Source organism: Perognathus longimembris, chromosome 9 (assembly GCF_023159225.1).
Source record: "Perognathus longimembris pacificus isolate PPM17 chromosome 9, ASM2315922v1, whole genome shotgun sequence".
Lineage (NCBI taxonomy): Eukaryota > Metazoa > Chordata > Mammalia > Rodentia > Heteromyidae > Perognathus > Perognathus longimembris.
Genome location: NC_063169.1, coordinates 31,231,159 through 31,247,585, shown reverse-complemented (window position 1 = coordinate 31,247,585; position 16,427 = coordinate 31,231,159). Strand labels below are relative to the sequence as shown.

General features: G+C 36.8%; 1 protein-coding gene across 7 annotated transcripts in view; it reads right to left on the bottom strand.

Annotated features, from left to right (window-relative positions):
- Positions 1 to 16,427, bottom strand: part of Smap1 (small ArfGAP 1) — a 124,780-nt gene that overhangs the window by 15,911 nt on the left and 92,442 nt on the right. For 4 of the 7 annotated variants that reach the window (XM_048353895.1, XM_048353890.1, XM_048353892.1 and 1 more), the window contains one exon: positions 9,030 to 9,120. In XM_048353895.1, coding sequence (XP_048209852.1) covers positions 9,030 to 9,120 — 91 coding nt within the window. The remainder of the gene's footprint in view (positions 1 to 9,029; positions 9,121 to 16,427) is intronic. The other 3 variants (XM_048353891.1, XM_048353894.1, XM_048353893.1) reach the window with 1 other exon arrangement.

Below are 16,427 nucleotides of genomic sequence, written 5' to 3'. Positions count from 1 at the left end.
TGGCCATAAAAGAAATGCAAATCAAAACAACATTGAGATTCCATCTCATCCCAGTAAGAATGTCATATATCAAGAAAACTAACAATAACAGTTGTTGGAGGGGATGTGGCCAAAAGGGAACCCTACTTCATTGTTGGTGGGAATGTAAACTGGTTCAGCCACTCTGGCAAGCAGTAGGGAGATTCCTCAGAAGGCTAAATGTAGAACTCCCCTATGACCCAGCAACCCCACTTTTGGGTATTTATCCAAAAAACCACAAAATCACAGTAAAGCCACCAGCACAACAATGTTCATTGCAGCTCAATTTGTCATAGGGAGAATCTGGAACCAACCCAGATGCCCCTCCGTAGACGAATGGATCAGGAAAATGTGGTACATATACACAATGGAATTTTATGCCTCTATCAGAAAGAATGACATTGCCCCATTTGTAAGGAAATGGAAGGACTTGGAAAAAATTATACTACGTGAAGTGAGCCAGACCCAAAGAAACATGGACTCTATGGTCTCCCTTATTGGGAGTAATTTAGCACAGGTTTAGGCAAGTCACAGCAGAGGATCACAAGAGCCCAATAGCTATACCCTTATGATCACATAAGATGATGCTAAGTGAAATGAACTCCATTTTATGGAAATGATTGTTATATCACAGCTGGAACTACTTTCAACATCCTATGTGTATCTGTCGTTTCTACTCTTGATGACGTTCTTGTATCACCTTCTTGTGATTGTTTCTTCACTATCTCTGTAATCTTATCTGAGTATATTGGAAACCGTGTATACTGGTATTAGAATTAGGAAATTGAAAGGGAATACCAAAATTGAGAGACAAAGGGTAAAATAAGAGAAACAACAACAAAAGCAATACTTGCAAAACTGTTTGGTGTAAGTGAACTGAAAACTTCAGGGGGGGAAAAGGGGAGGGGAGAGGGGGGTATGAGGGACAAGGTAACAAACAGTACAAGAAATGTATCCAATGCCTAACGTATGAAATTGTAACCTCTCTGTACATCAGTTTTATAATAAAAACTTTAAAAAAAAAGAAGGTTCAGGTTCTCAGGATTTGATGAAAATAAAACCTGATGGTATTATAAAATTTCCAATTCTGTTTTTAATAAAAATTCAATCTTAATATAAAAAAAAGAATAGTCAGGAGCAAGAGGAGGCTTCTTTTCATCAGTACGCAGAAACAGTAGTTGGTGGACAATAAAAACAATAGATCTAGAAGAAAAGCCTAAGGCAAATACAAGAAGTTTAGCTCAGGACAACATCACAAAGAATTATAATAAAGCAAAAAAGACTCCTTGAAAAGGAGTAAGAAAAAAGGAGAAATCACAATAATGCAGTAAAATGAAGAAAGTACTTTGATCTTAAAGGCATGATATCAAATCTACCATTAGTAGCTACATTACCTTAAGATTTCAGATTAGTGTTTTCTTTTGTGAACTGGTTGGTAGATCAGTGTTTTAAATTGCCCATAGAGAAATTGACAATAAAGGCTAAAATGTCTTAAGCTACAAAAAAGTTTTAAAATCAGTGTTACATCTTACACTAACACTAAGGCCCGCCTAGCACACATTTATGAACCTACTTCACATCACAATGAGAATATTTCAAATAAGACAAAGTCTTGATGGCAATCACTATCACTTAGAAATCCTTACTACAATTAGAGAGGCTGTCAACCTGTTAATTCTGTCTATACTAGAACCCTCCTGACAATAATAATCCAATTGAAGACAGTAAAAAGTACTTAAAATAGTACTTAGTGTCTTCCTCTAGGCCTGTGGCAAGAACTTATAACAGGAGGGGGGGTGCCTGTGCTGACAACTACTCCAGCAGCCCAAGCTCCCTTCTGAGGCATGTTCACAATGAGATGCATCACGTCTCCTTCAGGCCAGATGTCCCACACCTCTGATTTACAGTTCATAAATTATGGGAAACTAATTTCTTTCTATTTAACCTTAAGGTTTCAAGCTAGCATTTTGTTTGTGAACTGGTGAATATTTTAAACTGTCCATAACAGAAAGTGGCAAGAAAGGTACAAATATTAAGGCATAAGGTAGCCCAGTGACTCTACCTCCCAAATGTTCCGCTAGTCCAGGGACTACAAAGTGGCAGCCTTCCTAAGTGCAATTATCATACATAATTCTCCTATCTTCTAGTTTTCAAGCCTCAATTCTGTTCCCCATTTGCACTACTCTAAGGACAAAGAACTGCATCTTTTAGTATTTACTGGAGTTCTATGAACTCTACTGGTACTCAATAAATCCTAACTGAATTTCTTGAGTGTCAAAGGTATTAGGTGGCCAAAATCTATTTGCACAAATAATAAGAAAATGCCAAAGAGCAACATGCAATTGTTCTTATTGCCAGTCTAGTTTAAGGGAAGTAAGAATGTGGTAAAAGTAAGTGGATGCTATGTTTTGCATTACCATTTTTGACTGAACGTGAACATTCAGCCTTGAGTACACTCATGCTACAGCAAAAAATGTCAAGTATGATTCTTCATTGGTAACTTGTGAAGCATCACTGTCGGCAGCAATGAGTTTAAATGGAAACAACACCCTGTAGAGAAAGCTGCTTTTCTTCCATAACATGCAGTGTTAATCTCTTTAGTGGAAAAACTCCTCGAAGCTTTTGTGTTATTCAAAGCACTCCTCATTTTCTACATGAGAAACTATCTAAAGCCTTTTCCTTAAAAGTATGATTGAGAATTCCTTGTACTAACGAAAACAACTTGCTACATGAGATGAAATAAACCCTCCATGTGTCTTACTTTATAATTTTAAATCACTAATGTTCACCTAAAGCATGTTAAAATGTTGCATTTTTCTTTTCAATCTTTCTGACTGCCAAAAAGTTTCAGTTAATTAACCAACATAATTGATATAGCCTTAAAAGATATTACTAACCTTACTGCTCTGTTTGTCCCTCTTTTTCTGACTCCTTACTACGCTGCCAACCTACTGTGCCAAGAGGGAAATCTGCTTCATATTCCTACTGTCTGGACAATTTCTGAGCAACAATAAGCAGTCAGGAATAAACTATATAGAACTGATCACTAATGTCTCTATATATTTATATTTGTACCATTTTTATGTAGTCTCCAAACAAGAAACATAGAAGTAAATTATATAAAACAAATTTTCCCCAAAATGTTAAATGACAACAAAGTACTCCAATAAACTACTCAGAAAAAGCTCTAAGTGGTGTTGTGGCTCAAATAGTAGAAATGCTAGCCTTAAAAGCACAGAGGCTCAGGGACAGTGCCTATACCCTAAATTCAAGTCCCAGGACCAGCAATCAGTCAATCAATCAATAAAGGCCCTGCTCAGTAACAAAGTTAAAAAAAAAAAAAATGAAAATACACAGCACCGGTGGCTCATACCTATAATCCTAGCTACCCAGGAGGCTGAGATCTGAGGATGGAGGTTCAAAGCCAGCCAGGCAGGAAAGTCCATGAGACTCTCGTCTCCAATTAAGCTCCTAAAAAATGGAAATGGCACTGTGGCCCAAGTGACAGAGTGCTAGCCTTGAACTGAAGAGCTCAGGGACAGTGCTCAGGCCCAGAGTTCAAGTCCCAGGACCACCCCCCACCCCCCACCCCTGACCAAAAAAATAGAGAGAGATAGCGATAGAGATATATAGAGCTCCATTTAACTCTCAGGTGCCTATTTCCCTAAGTGGTTCTTAAGTTTCTTTCAAAGACATTTTTTTCTAAAGCTCTTTCCTTTCTGAAAGAGTGGTCCCAGTCAACCAAGTCCCAATGACTGAAAAAAAGAAGTGTTATTTACCACTGACACTTTTATTTAGCTATGTAGCATGGATGGCAATGGTTTGATTTTTCTAAAAGTTAATGCTAGAAGAAAGGTGCTGTCATAACCAAATTCTAAAATCTGTAGCACTGACATTAGGACCCTGCAGGTGGTAGAGACAAGAAAATACTTACATGGATATACAACGTGCAGTGATGAAAAAGCTGGTAAATTACACCTCATACTAAATGAAAGCAGAAAAGAATTGCAAAAGAAGTTGGAGTAGGGCTGGGGATATAGCCTAGTGGCAAGAGTGCCTGCCTCGGATACACGAGGCCCTAGGTTCGATTCCCCAGCACCACATACACAGAAAAACGGCCAGAAGCGGCGCTGTGGCTCAAGTGGCAGAGTGCTAGCCTTGAGCGGGAAGAAGCCAGGGACAGTGCTCAGGCCCTGAGTCCAAGGCCCAGGACTGGCCAAAAAAAAAAAAAAAAAAAAGAAGTTGGAGTAAACTCACAGGATCTGAGACTGACAGAAGTATATGTTTATTACTATAAACTTATGATGTAGATGTTGGTGTCTCAAATCCAGGCATTCTATTTGCCTCATCCTCTCAGACAGAAGAAGAAATTTCTACTGCTGTTTTTCCTTGTCCTGTATTAGGAGCATTTGCCTCTTCTCTGTGTTCATTCCTGGTAAGCATCTAGTAATGTCACCTTCTAAAGCAAACAAACAAACACCATATGCCTTCCTCAATCCCACAATATCCTGTGCAATTACTGATCCATTTCTTTGCCCTTTGCGATTTTTGTATTCAGTTTTTCTCCTTCCATTTTCTCTTGAACTACTAAACATGTTTATACTTTTAACACCTCAAAATCACTTGTTATTAGTGTTGCTGAATCAAATGACTTCCCATTCTGCTTCATCAGTTAGAAACATTTCAGACAACTGTTTAATCCTTGTTCTCCAATACACTTACTTCCTTAATCTGAATATTTGGTGAAATTTACTTGGGGGTAGACCATCTTCCTGCTGAATGAAAGATTGGCCATGTGACAATGTCACCAATGAAATGGAAATGAAAACAGCAGTAACTTCAAAATACAACCTTTAAGAGCTGACATGTGATGTGATATGAACTCTGCCCCTCTGCCGTAAGGGCCAGCAACAGTTTATCTCAGGGACTAGCACACCATGTATGATCTACAGGCCAATCTGGCCTTCTGTCTTTTTTTTTTTTTAATGAAGTTTTAACAGAACACAGTTGTGCCCATTCATTATGTACTGTCTATAGCCAAGTAGTTACTACAGAGTCTGTATGGCCCACAAAGCCTAGAATACGTTCTTTTTATCTTTTTTTAGAAAGTTTGCCAATTCTTGCTCTATTCTTGCTCTGTGATACAAGGCAGAACAATAGCTAATTTGTGGTGGACATAGCATGTGATGCTATAATATTTTAAATGTTTGTTAGAATAGTTTGTTATCATACCACTCTAATGTATACAGAAATTTTAACCTGAATTCTTGTCAAGCAATACTCTTACTTTACCACTAAGTCCTCTGTGGTTACCTTTCTAGAGTGCTTTAGGCTTTAGCACTTGAATCTCCTCTCTTCAACCCCTGTTCATTCCCTTAGTTTGAGAACTTCAAACAAGATTTATAGGCTAATGACTTCCTAATTTTATATTCCTCATGTAGACCTCTCCTAAATTTATAATCCATGTAACTGCCTAATTAAGACCTCAGTTTAGCAGGGAGCCAGTGGCCCATACCTATAATCATAGCTACTCTAGAGGCTGAGATCAGAGGACAGCAGTTCAAAGCTAGCCCAGGCAGAAAAGTCTGTGAGGCTCTTATCTTCAGTCAATTATTACAAAAACAACAAAAGCCAAAAGTGTAGCTGTGGCTCAACTGAAAGAGCTCTAGCTGTGTGCCAAAACAAACCATTTGCAAGAGCAATACTTACAAAAATATGTGGTGTAAACCAAATGTACATGGGGGGAGAGGGAAATGGGGAGAGGGGAGGTGGAGGAAAAATGAGGGAGGAGGTAACAAGCTGGGTAAGAAATGTACTCACTGCCTTACGTATGAAACTGTAACCCCTCTGTACTTTACTTTGACAATAAAGAAGAAGGAGGGGGAAAAAAGATGCCCAGGGACAGCACCCAGTCACTGAGTTCAAAGCCCTAAGACTAGTATCAAAGTAAATGGCAATCCTATCATAGTGATTTTGCTCAAGGCTACAACACATACAGCCCTTGTTTCTTTAATTCTCCATTTTTCTATCATTTTATATATTTAATTGATCAGCAAATCCTATTGGATTTATCCAATATGTATATTCCAACATATACTCAAAATCTAATTAATAGGGCTTATAACCTCCAATTACACACCATTGTCATCTCTCGTCTATGTTACTGCAAGAATTTTTTTTGTTTTCATTTTTTGTGCTAGTGCTGGGGCTTGAATACAGGACCATGCACTCGTACTTAGCTTTTACTCTCAAGGTTGTTGATCTACCATGCCACTGAGTCACACCTCCACTTCTGGCTTTTTACTGGTTACTGAAGGTAAGAGTCTCATCAACTTTTCTGCCTGGCTGGCTTTGAACCTCTATCCTCAGATCTCAGCATCCTGCATAGCTAGGCTCACAGAGGTGAGCCACCAGCCTCTGCTGCAATAATTCCTTTTGTTTCTAGCCTTGCCTTTCTGTACTTTTATTTATTCTCAGCAGAATAGTAAAAAATAATTCCTTAAATACTAAAACAAGTTTAATATGTCTCCAATGTATGTCCAAGTCATTCAAATTAAAAGCTAAAATTTGGTCAGAATCTGCTTGATTCCTCACTTCTGTATCTCCTGTCATTATTTGCCCCAAGAACATTCCAATTAGCTATTCTGTTGTTGCTGTTGATGCTTGTGCACAAGCAGGGTGCTATTGGAGACCCCTCACATTTGTTATTCTCACTGCCTGCCATGTTCTTGCATGCAAATCTAGGTATGTATACCTTCATCAGGTTTGCTCCAATGATACCCGCATGTCTACCTTAATCAAATTACAAGTACTCTCCTTTTATCTATCACTCATCATAGTAACATTTTACTTAACTATTATCTCCTCAAATAGAATGGAAGCTCTCAGCAGCCAAGGATTATTACTGTTTACTTTTAGAACTATCTCCCTAATTCCTACAACGGTATCAGGACACATATTAGCTACCTTAACGAATTTATAGGATAAGAATCTTGTCATCTAGATCTTACATAGTTAAATTATAAACTAATGAACCAGGCATTCAGAATGGCAAAGAAATGCTACAGTGACAAAAAAGAAAAATATCATAAGATATTTCCTCACTTCAGTAATGACACTTGTCCTTTTTCCTCTCATTTACATCAAAGAAAATAAAATACCAAAGTTATGAGAGACTTCAACATAGTTATATTCAGAGCCCCTGGATTGAAGTCCTATTTTCCAAATTACACTTATTTTTTATATTTCTTTTTTTTTTTTTTTTGGCCAGTCCTGGGCCTTGAACTCAGGGCCTGAGCACTGTCCCTGGCTTCTTTTTGCTCAAGGCTAGCACTCTGCCACTTGAGCCATAGTGCCACTCTGGCCGTTTTCTATATATGTGGTGCTGGGGAATCGAACCCAGGGCCTCATGTATACAAGGCAAGCACTCTTGCCACTAGGCCATATCCCCAGCCCCCTTTATATTTCTAATATACTACTTTTCACCACTAGAAGAATTTTACCTCCAGGGAGTATATCATAATGGCATAAAAGCTTCCTAAGAAATGAATAAAACATTCAACTGTAATTCTTAACACAAAAACAATTTACTCAATAGGAAAATCAGTGTTTTGAAAAGCAATGTATGAAGTTCAACTTTATCCTATCGACTGACTTTCATCTTCCTTTCTTTGGTTATCAATATTCCTAAAAAATTTTAATGTTAATTATAACTCCAAGACTCAGATATTACTGCAAATAACCATCACAAGCCAATTCTTTTACAAGGAAGAAAACAAAAAATGTTGGAGCTGGGAATATGGCAAGAGTGCTTGCCTTGTATACATGAAGCCCAGGGTTCAATTCCTCAGCACCACATATATAGAAAACGGCCAGAAGTGGCACTGTGGCTCAAGTGGCAGAGTGCTAGCCTTGAGCAAAAAAGCCAGGGACAGTGCTCAGGCCCTGAGTTCAAGCCCCAGAACTGGAAAAAAAAATATATATATATATATATATATATATACTAAAAGGGGCTGGTAAGATATTGGCTAAATAATCTTGTCTCCATTTTTGTTTTTACTGAGATGCCTGAAATGAGCTCTTAGATGTTTGCTCTCTATTTTGAATGAAATATCTATGTGTCAAATCCTTCAAAAAGACTCTGTGTGACTGAATATTCTAACCTTTTCCTCTTTCTAAGTCATTAATAGTCATAATCTAAATTTTAAAAAGGAGCTTACGGCATTTGAAGACAGATACAGTACAAGCACCCCTTAAATGAAAGTTTGTTTACTTACCATGGAAAAATCATGTATCTGCTAGCCATGAGAAGAAATAGGACATTAAATGAAAATGAGCACTTCTTATTATGATAAAGAATAAGATGTGAATTCGACACTAGAGCTGTATATCAAATACACCGCTTAGCTGGGGATATGACAGCGATAGAGTGCTCGCCTTGCATGCATGAAGTCCTGGGTTCAATTCCTCAAAACCACATAAACAGAAACAGCCGGAAGTGGCACTGTGGCCCAAGTGGTAGAGAGTGCTAACCTGAACCAAAAGGAAGGCTCAGGCCTTGAGTCCAAGCCCCAGACTGGCCAAAAAAAACAAACAAACAAAGTAAATTTAAATTTAAACCTGCATTTTTTTACAATTAAAGCTATGCCACAGTTATTTTGAAAAATTGACTGGGATTAGAGTTTAAGGAGAAAAAAGAATCCACTGCGTATTTTAAATGTTGGACCTGCCACATCCACCAAGCCCTTTGAAGATAACTTTGATATTTTCTCTGAAGGGCCTCACTACTTATGCTTCAATGAAGAAAGTACTAACAGACATTGGCTTCCTTATTAAAGATTTCTGTTTTGTGAGAAATCTGTAAAATAACCCTACTATATTAAAATGTACTTAATATCTATCTTTTAGTATAAAGTCATTTTTTAAGATAAAGCCACTATATGAACTTCAAGAAAAGGTTTCAATTCCTTTGTAACCAATGGTGGCTTTCATTTTTTTTTCATTTTACTTACCAAGTCCTAAAAGATCAACAGTGGGCTCTGCAGCCTTTTTAGGGCTGGTACTTTTTCTAGTCTCCAGTTGTTGATCTTCTTTCTTCTGTAACTTTAAAATAAATAACAAATTTGTTAGTTTTTCTTAAATAAAATCAAACAAATCTTTTAAGCCTCAACTAATTATGCATACTTTGATAGTTAATATAAAGAAGTATGTGAAACAGGTTTTCATTGGTCATACCACTATTGAGATAAGAAAAGATAGTACTAATGATAAATCTCCATTATTTGCTACACTGTATAAATCTAGCATTAAAAAAAAAAAAATCAGGGGCTGGGGATATGGCTTAGTGGCAAGAAAGTCTGCCTCCCATACATGAAGCCCTAGGTTCAATTCCCCAGCACCACGTATACAGAAAACGGCCAGAAGGGGTGCTGTGGCTCAAGTGGCAGAGTGCGAGCCTTGAGCAAAAAGAAGCCAGGGACAGTGCTCAGGCCCTGAGTCCAAGGCCTAGGACTGGCAAAAATAAATAAATAAATAATAAAAAATAAATTAAAAAATAAAACCTTCATGATTATTATCCAGAGATGAACTGTTTTCTGCTTATTGCTAACTACAATAGCTATACTAACAACCTCTATTTATTACGGAAGCAGCACTTTTTACCCTGAAAACCTATCTCAAGAGCGCTCCAAAGTCTACTTAGTTTGTACACATAGCATTTGTTGTCTGTCCTCCCTTCCCCTCATTTTAAAATACATAGTATCAATGTTCATATTCAGGGAATAACTAAAAGCAACTTAGTAAAGCATAATTAATTAAGCACTCTGGATAACAAACAGATGTGTAATATGTTATTCCTTCCTAAAAATTCTCTCCTAAAATTAAAAAAAGAATCCTCAAAAAAGAAAAAAAAAACTTCAAAAAGATCATTTCTCCCAGAACAAAATGTCTGATTTCTTCTGTAACAGAAGAATTTTCTTTAAATACTTTCTATTCATTTGTATATATTATAGAACATCAACTCTGTTGTATGTTACAATGAATAACAAGATAAAATAATCTAAAAGATTTGAAAAAAAAAGCTCTCATAACTACAAAGCATGTAATATCTTGAAACTAATTTTTTGAAGACTTAAGAATAAACATGTTTTTATCTTGTTAGGAATTGTAAGCACTGATTATTAAGTGCAATAATAGAAAAACAATACCTTGAAAACGTATTCCTTCACATAACTGTACCTTGCTGATACTTTACATTCAACTCAAATATAAGTAGAATCATTTTTTACTTGTGCTTACTAAAACACCACATAGAGAACTTCACTTTTAGTAAGTGAAGAATGCAGTCAACTGTGAGTGAATAAATTAGACAATCTATAATTTACTAAGCAAAATTCTCTAACAAGAACAGAGTTACTAAAACAATTTTATAAAATGTACTTTCCTTAGATTCACACTGAATAGATGTTTCATTCAAATCATTAAAGCATTTTTATTAGCAGAAGCTTCCATGCCTAATATGTTTGTGATTTATAATGCTATTCCATAGAATATAACTAAATATAAAATTAGTTTCTCTTACATTTATTACCATTTCCTAGTAAGGAAGAATAGGCATAACAGCTGAGTCTCAAGAATGTGATTCACGGGGCTAGGAATATGGCCTAGTGGCAAGAGTACTTGCCTCTTATACAGGAAGTCCTGGGTTCGATTCCCCAGCACCACATATATAGAAAACGGACAGAATTGGCACTGTGGCTCAAGTGACAGAGAGCTAGCCTTGAGAAAAAACGAAGCCAGGGACAATGCTCATCAGGCCCTCAGTCCAAGGCCCAGGACTGGCAAAAAAAAAGAATGTGATTCACTATTCCTTAGGCACTTAAAATAACAGCATTAATATTATGCTCTAAGAATAAGAATGCTAAAGAACTTTTTAAGTTCTAGGGGTAATTACTCAATTTTTTCTTTAGGAACTGACTACATCTCTAGTTGTATCTTAACATTTATTTATAATCACTTTCATTTAACAGTGACAGAAACACACAGTTGGAAGAGATACAAACATTTTTAGAGCTGAGTGCTAGTGATTCACACCTATAATCCTAGCTACTCAGGAGGCTGAGACCAGTACGATATTAGTTCTAAGCTAGCCCTACAGAAATGTCTACATCATCTCTAATTACCCAGTAAAATGCTGGGCTAGAGGTGTGGTAGAGCAACAGCTCAGTGAGAAAGCCAGTTAATTTGGGTTCAAACCCAGGGTTCACAAAAGAAATATAAATGAATAAAAAACAAAGTTACAAAGATTATGTCACATGACTTGTCTTTGGTCTCCATAGTGGGTATTATGACAAAAGTTATATCTCCTGACAGGGCTGCTTTTCCTGACCAAGATTCCTTTTGTTATATAATTTCTATTTAACTCAATTTAAATCTTAAAATATACTAAGTATATCCATATTCCAAAAATCCAAAATGTTCCTAAATCTGAAAACTTTTGATTTTACAACCATGAAAACGAAGATGAACACAGGAATAAGCCAGTTTTACTCAGCAATACTAAGAACTAAGAGGGAGAAAAGACCATCCTAGCCCACTTCAATACAAAAACTTTGTGCACAAAATTATGGAAAAATACTGCATAAATACCTTCCAAAGATGTGAATTAAGATGTATGTGAAACATAAATGAATTTCCTGCTAAAAGGTGATGGTGTCATGGGAAGATTATGATTTTATAAAGGTAGTGACATTTAATTTCAAGTGTGGCAAAGAGTTGGAGCTGATAAAACCATCTAGAAAAAAAATCTGAGGATAGAATAATAGAATTAAGTGACAGCCATCTATCCAACCAGCTCACAGGTACATCTAAGTGAAAAGAACAACAAAGACCTAACTTTTTTTTATTTATTTACTTTCACGTTGTTTTGATGATGATGATGATGATTTTGATGATGATTTTATTGTCTTTAGCATCAGTCAGTTTGAGTACAATGAAGCTCAATGTCATCCCTTTCACCATGCTCACCCATTCCTAACCCTACCCACCCTCTCAATTTTCTTATTTCATCTTCACATACATACATGGAACTGTATGACTGCATTCAACCCACCTTTCCTCTCTTCATTCATCAACCTTCATCCCTTTGACCTTACTTCCTCAATATTTCAAATACTAGCTTCCTGGTATTCATTTTGGTAGACTGTAAGTTAACTGCTCAAAGGAAATACACAACTGGAATTCTCTCCTGTATATACTATACTTTAGTTAATGTGTTTGTGTGCACATTCATATAAACCTGTATACATTTATTTTTATATATGTATTTCTTTATTCATAAACTAGAACTTTCATGTATGAGAGAAAACATGTGTCCTTTGTCTCTCTGGGTTTGACTTACTTAACATACTTTTTCCAGGTCCATCATTTCCTTGTAAATAATGTAATATCAGTCTTCCTGATGGATGAATAAAAATCTAAGATATACAGACATAGATATTACATATACCTATTAAGTCACATTATCTCTATAATAGATATCTAGATATCTATTAAATATATATCTATATAGAAAGAGAGATTGTATGTTGATTCATTCATCCACTGAAGGGCATCTGGGCTGTTGTCATAACTTGGGTATGGTGAATAATCCCCTAATTCAGTGCAATGCTCATCAAAATACAAATGTCAGTCTTCACTAAGAGAAAACAATCCAAAACTTTATATGGAATCACAAATGGCCCTGAACTGCAAAAAACAGTACTGGGCAAATAAAAGTAGAGTTGAAGGTATCACAATTCCAGACTTCAAACTTTATTACAGAGCTATAGTAACAAACTGGTTGGTACTGGCACAACAATAGGCCTGAAGCCCAATTTAACAGAAAATCCAGAAATAAACTCACAAACCTATAGCCATCTAATATCTGACAAAGGAGCCAAAAATAGAGATTGGAAAAAAGACGACCTCTTCAATAAATGGTTTTAGGATAACTATATCTATATGCAAAAACTAAAAATGAATCCCTATTTGTCAATTTGTACTAATATGGAACTAAAAATGCATCAAAGACCTCATGAAACCATGAAACTACTACAGAAAGAAGTAGAAGAAACATTAGAACTTCTTGGCACAGACAAGAACTTATGAGTAGTTCCAGGGACTCAGCAAATCAGAGACAGAATTGACAAATGGATTCCATCAAATGTTTCTTCACAGGAAAGGACAAAGTTAATAAGCTAACAAGACAGTCTATGTAGGTGCTGGTGGGTCATGTCTATAATCCTAGCTATACAAGAGGCTGAGATCTGAGGATCAAGGTGTGAAGCCAGCTGGGACAGCAAAGTTCATGAGACTCTTATCTCCAATTAGCTACCAGAAAACTGGAAATGATGCTGTGGCTTAAAGTGGCAGAGTACTAGACTTGAGTGAAAAAGCTCAGAAACAGTGCCTAGGCCCTGAGTTCAAGTCCCTCAACTGGAGAAGAAAAAAAGACAGTCTACAGAATGGGAGAAGATATTTGCCAGGTATATGCTGGAATGGCCTTATATAAAGAATAGCAAAGAACTCAAAATACTAAAGTCTGAAGAAACAAATAAATGAATAAAGGACCTAAACTGAGACTTCTCCAAAGTAAAAATGGCCAATAAACACATGAAGAAATGCTAAACTTCTTTGCCTACAAAGGAAATTTTATCTTTCAATGACTATTTTGTAAATTTGAACAACAAAACATAAGCTAACATATGGGAGATACATACACCCTATGTATTCCTCACCATTCTTTATTACCTATGTAGTGTGCATATAGTGTTATTTCTTCCCTTCCCTTCCTTATCCTCCCCTTCCCTCCCATCCTTTCTTCCTCCCTTGTTGTTGCTATACTGGGGCTTGAACTCAGGGCCTCATGCTCTCACTTGGTATTTTCTGCTCAAGGGTGATGGCTCTACCATTTAAACCAAACCTCCACTTCTGGCTTTTTGCTGGTTATGATTTGTCTGTCAGATTTATCTGCCAGAGCTGGCTTGAAACTTCAATCCTTAGCCTCCTGAGTAGCAAGGATTACATGCATGAGCCACAAACACCTGGCTCACACAGTGCTCTTGAAATTTGCATACCTGGCTCACACAGTGCTCTTGAAGTTTAACAAGCACAAAATTTCAGTGTGAGACTCCAAACCAATACAAGGTAAGTATATGAGGTCTACCACAGGTAAGGGGAGGGGGGTACTGACACTCTACACAACCATGCTTTCTGTTCCAACCATATCTTGCTTCAAAAGTTGAAAGGAGGTAATAGTGTTCTAAGAAATAAGAAAAAAAATCCTATTATTTCTCAGCACTTCCTCTTATTAGTCAACCATGTCAGACAAAATTATAACAGAAAATAAAAAGAGAAATATAGATTAACTGACAATTCTTTCTCCTTTCCATTATTGATCCCATTACAAACTTTATCTCCCTCACTTCCAACTCCATCCTCATTATCCAACCCAATATGGTCTCTTTTCCTCCTCCATAATGGAAATTCTCTCTTTGAAACTTTCTTATGACTATTTCAGATAATCAATGCCTCTAAAAAAGTTCCCTTCTTGTGTAAGCTTTGTATTTTCTTTTTACATTAAAGGTAGATAACTTCAAGCTCACACCTCTTGGTCATGCCAGAGAAATAGGACACTCACCTTAGAAATGCTGGATATGGAAGAATCTTTCAAGGAAACTGAGTACATTATACAACTTATAAGGCATTTCACAAATAACCAGCAAATCAATGCCTGTGAAGATGTGAAGAACTGCATTTCAAGTCCTAGTGTCACAGACAAAAGTGACAGCTACAAAGCATTTCCTATGTGGTTTGGGTTCTATAGTCAACTGATTCAAAACAAAAACAAGAAAAAAACCTACATTGTTTGCTAGATATACTCACTTTATTGTTGCAGGTATGCAAAACCAACAACGATGACAACTTATCACTAGCAAAGGTTAACAGCTGTGTGATTTGAGTCCTGGCTTTGTACTAGAAATTCAGCACAGCTAATCAACCTTCATCCACAGAATTCAAGTAAAACATGAACACAGTGAAAGTGACAAAGAAGTTTCTTTAAAAAGAAATACAGCAAAAAAAAAAAAAAGATGGAAGGGAGGGAGGGAGGGAGGGAGGGAGGGAGGGAGGGAGGGAGGGAGGGAGGGAGGGAGGGAGGGAGGGGCATACACCTGGAACAAGGGCACTTCAAGGTTCATCTTCAGGGCACAGATACTAAATAGTGAGAATTTGGGTTAGGTAATGAGATGGTAAGCATAGTTAAAACAGACCAAGTTATAAGCCGGTCAAGAGGTGGCAGCAGGTACAATCTTAGTAGTGTATGTTTCAGGATGGTCAAGTAAGACCTTCTTACAGTAAGAGTTATTGATGTGTGGGGGATGGTCCAGTTCTTTCTAGATACCAAGATGGCTATGAAGTGACTGCAGGAGACAATGGCACAGGAACATTAAGTCTTTCCCAAGTACAAGCCCATGAAGCTGAATCATTGTCCCAAGAGTTGGGGAAGTTTACAGAATTACATTTGAACTCGACAGCATCAAGGTTTTATCCGCCTGGGTAGGTAAGTTAAAGAGCTATTGTTTCAGAACATTTGGTGACCCATCTTAGGCTGATATGAAACCTACATAAATTCTTAAGGGATGGAATACTTAAGGGGGGGGGGTGGACCCATATTGTGACATTTTATAATCCTGCTGGCCACCATACAGGCTGATCACCTATAAGCTATAAAATTAAAATGCTTTCTTTCAGAGACTATATGATCTTAATTTTCTACTTTGGGTTCCCTTTGAAATTCCCATCTCTCATGACTAACTGCTATCAGCTTCACTTAACTTGACTACATATTCAGCTCCCTCCTATCTTTATGTGAAGACTAAGGAAGTTTTCCTAGATTGCTTTTGTTCTTACCAATTATAAAACCCTAAGAGTCCACTAATACATTCCTGCAGGCATTAGATAGACATCTCCTGTCTGCAGAAAGGTCTAAGAAAGTATGGGTGCTATTAGGCCTGAAGGCCTATCAAGCACTGTATATTCTTTATATCCTTTTAGTCAGCAACTTTAGTGCAGGAAACTATCTTTCAGTGGCAAGGCCCCTGTACGTATTGTTGGATATAACATTGGAAGATGTAAATTAGTAAAGCACTGTATTAATCTAATCCTCTTAGAACTTGAAATATATATTAATAATTTGCCTTTCAGGATCCTTTTGCTGTAATAGCAAAATATATCACTTTTTGAACAATTTGTGTTGTGGTTAAATCTGTACTGGTGTTATAAAAGGGGTTTTATCTTTTCCTTATTTTAAAGAGATTTTTCTAAGGTAAGTTACTTACAAGTTATCATTTAGAAGAAAAAGATACCCAGAA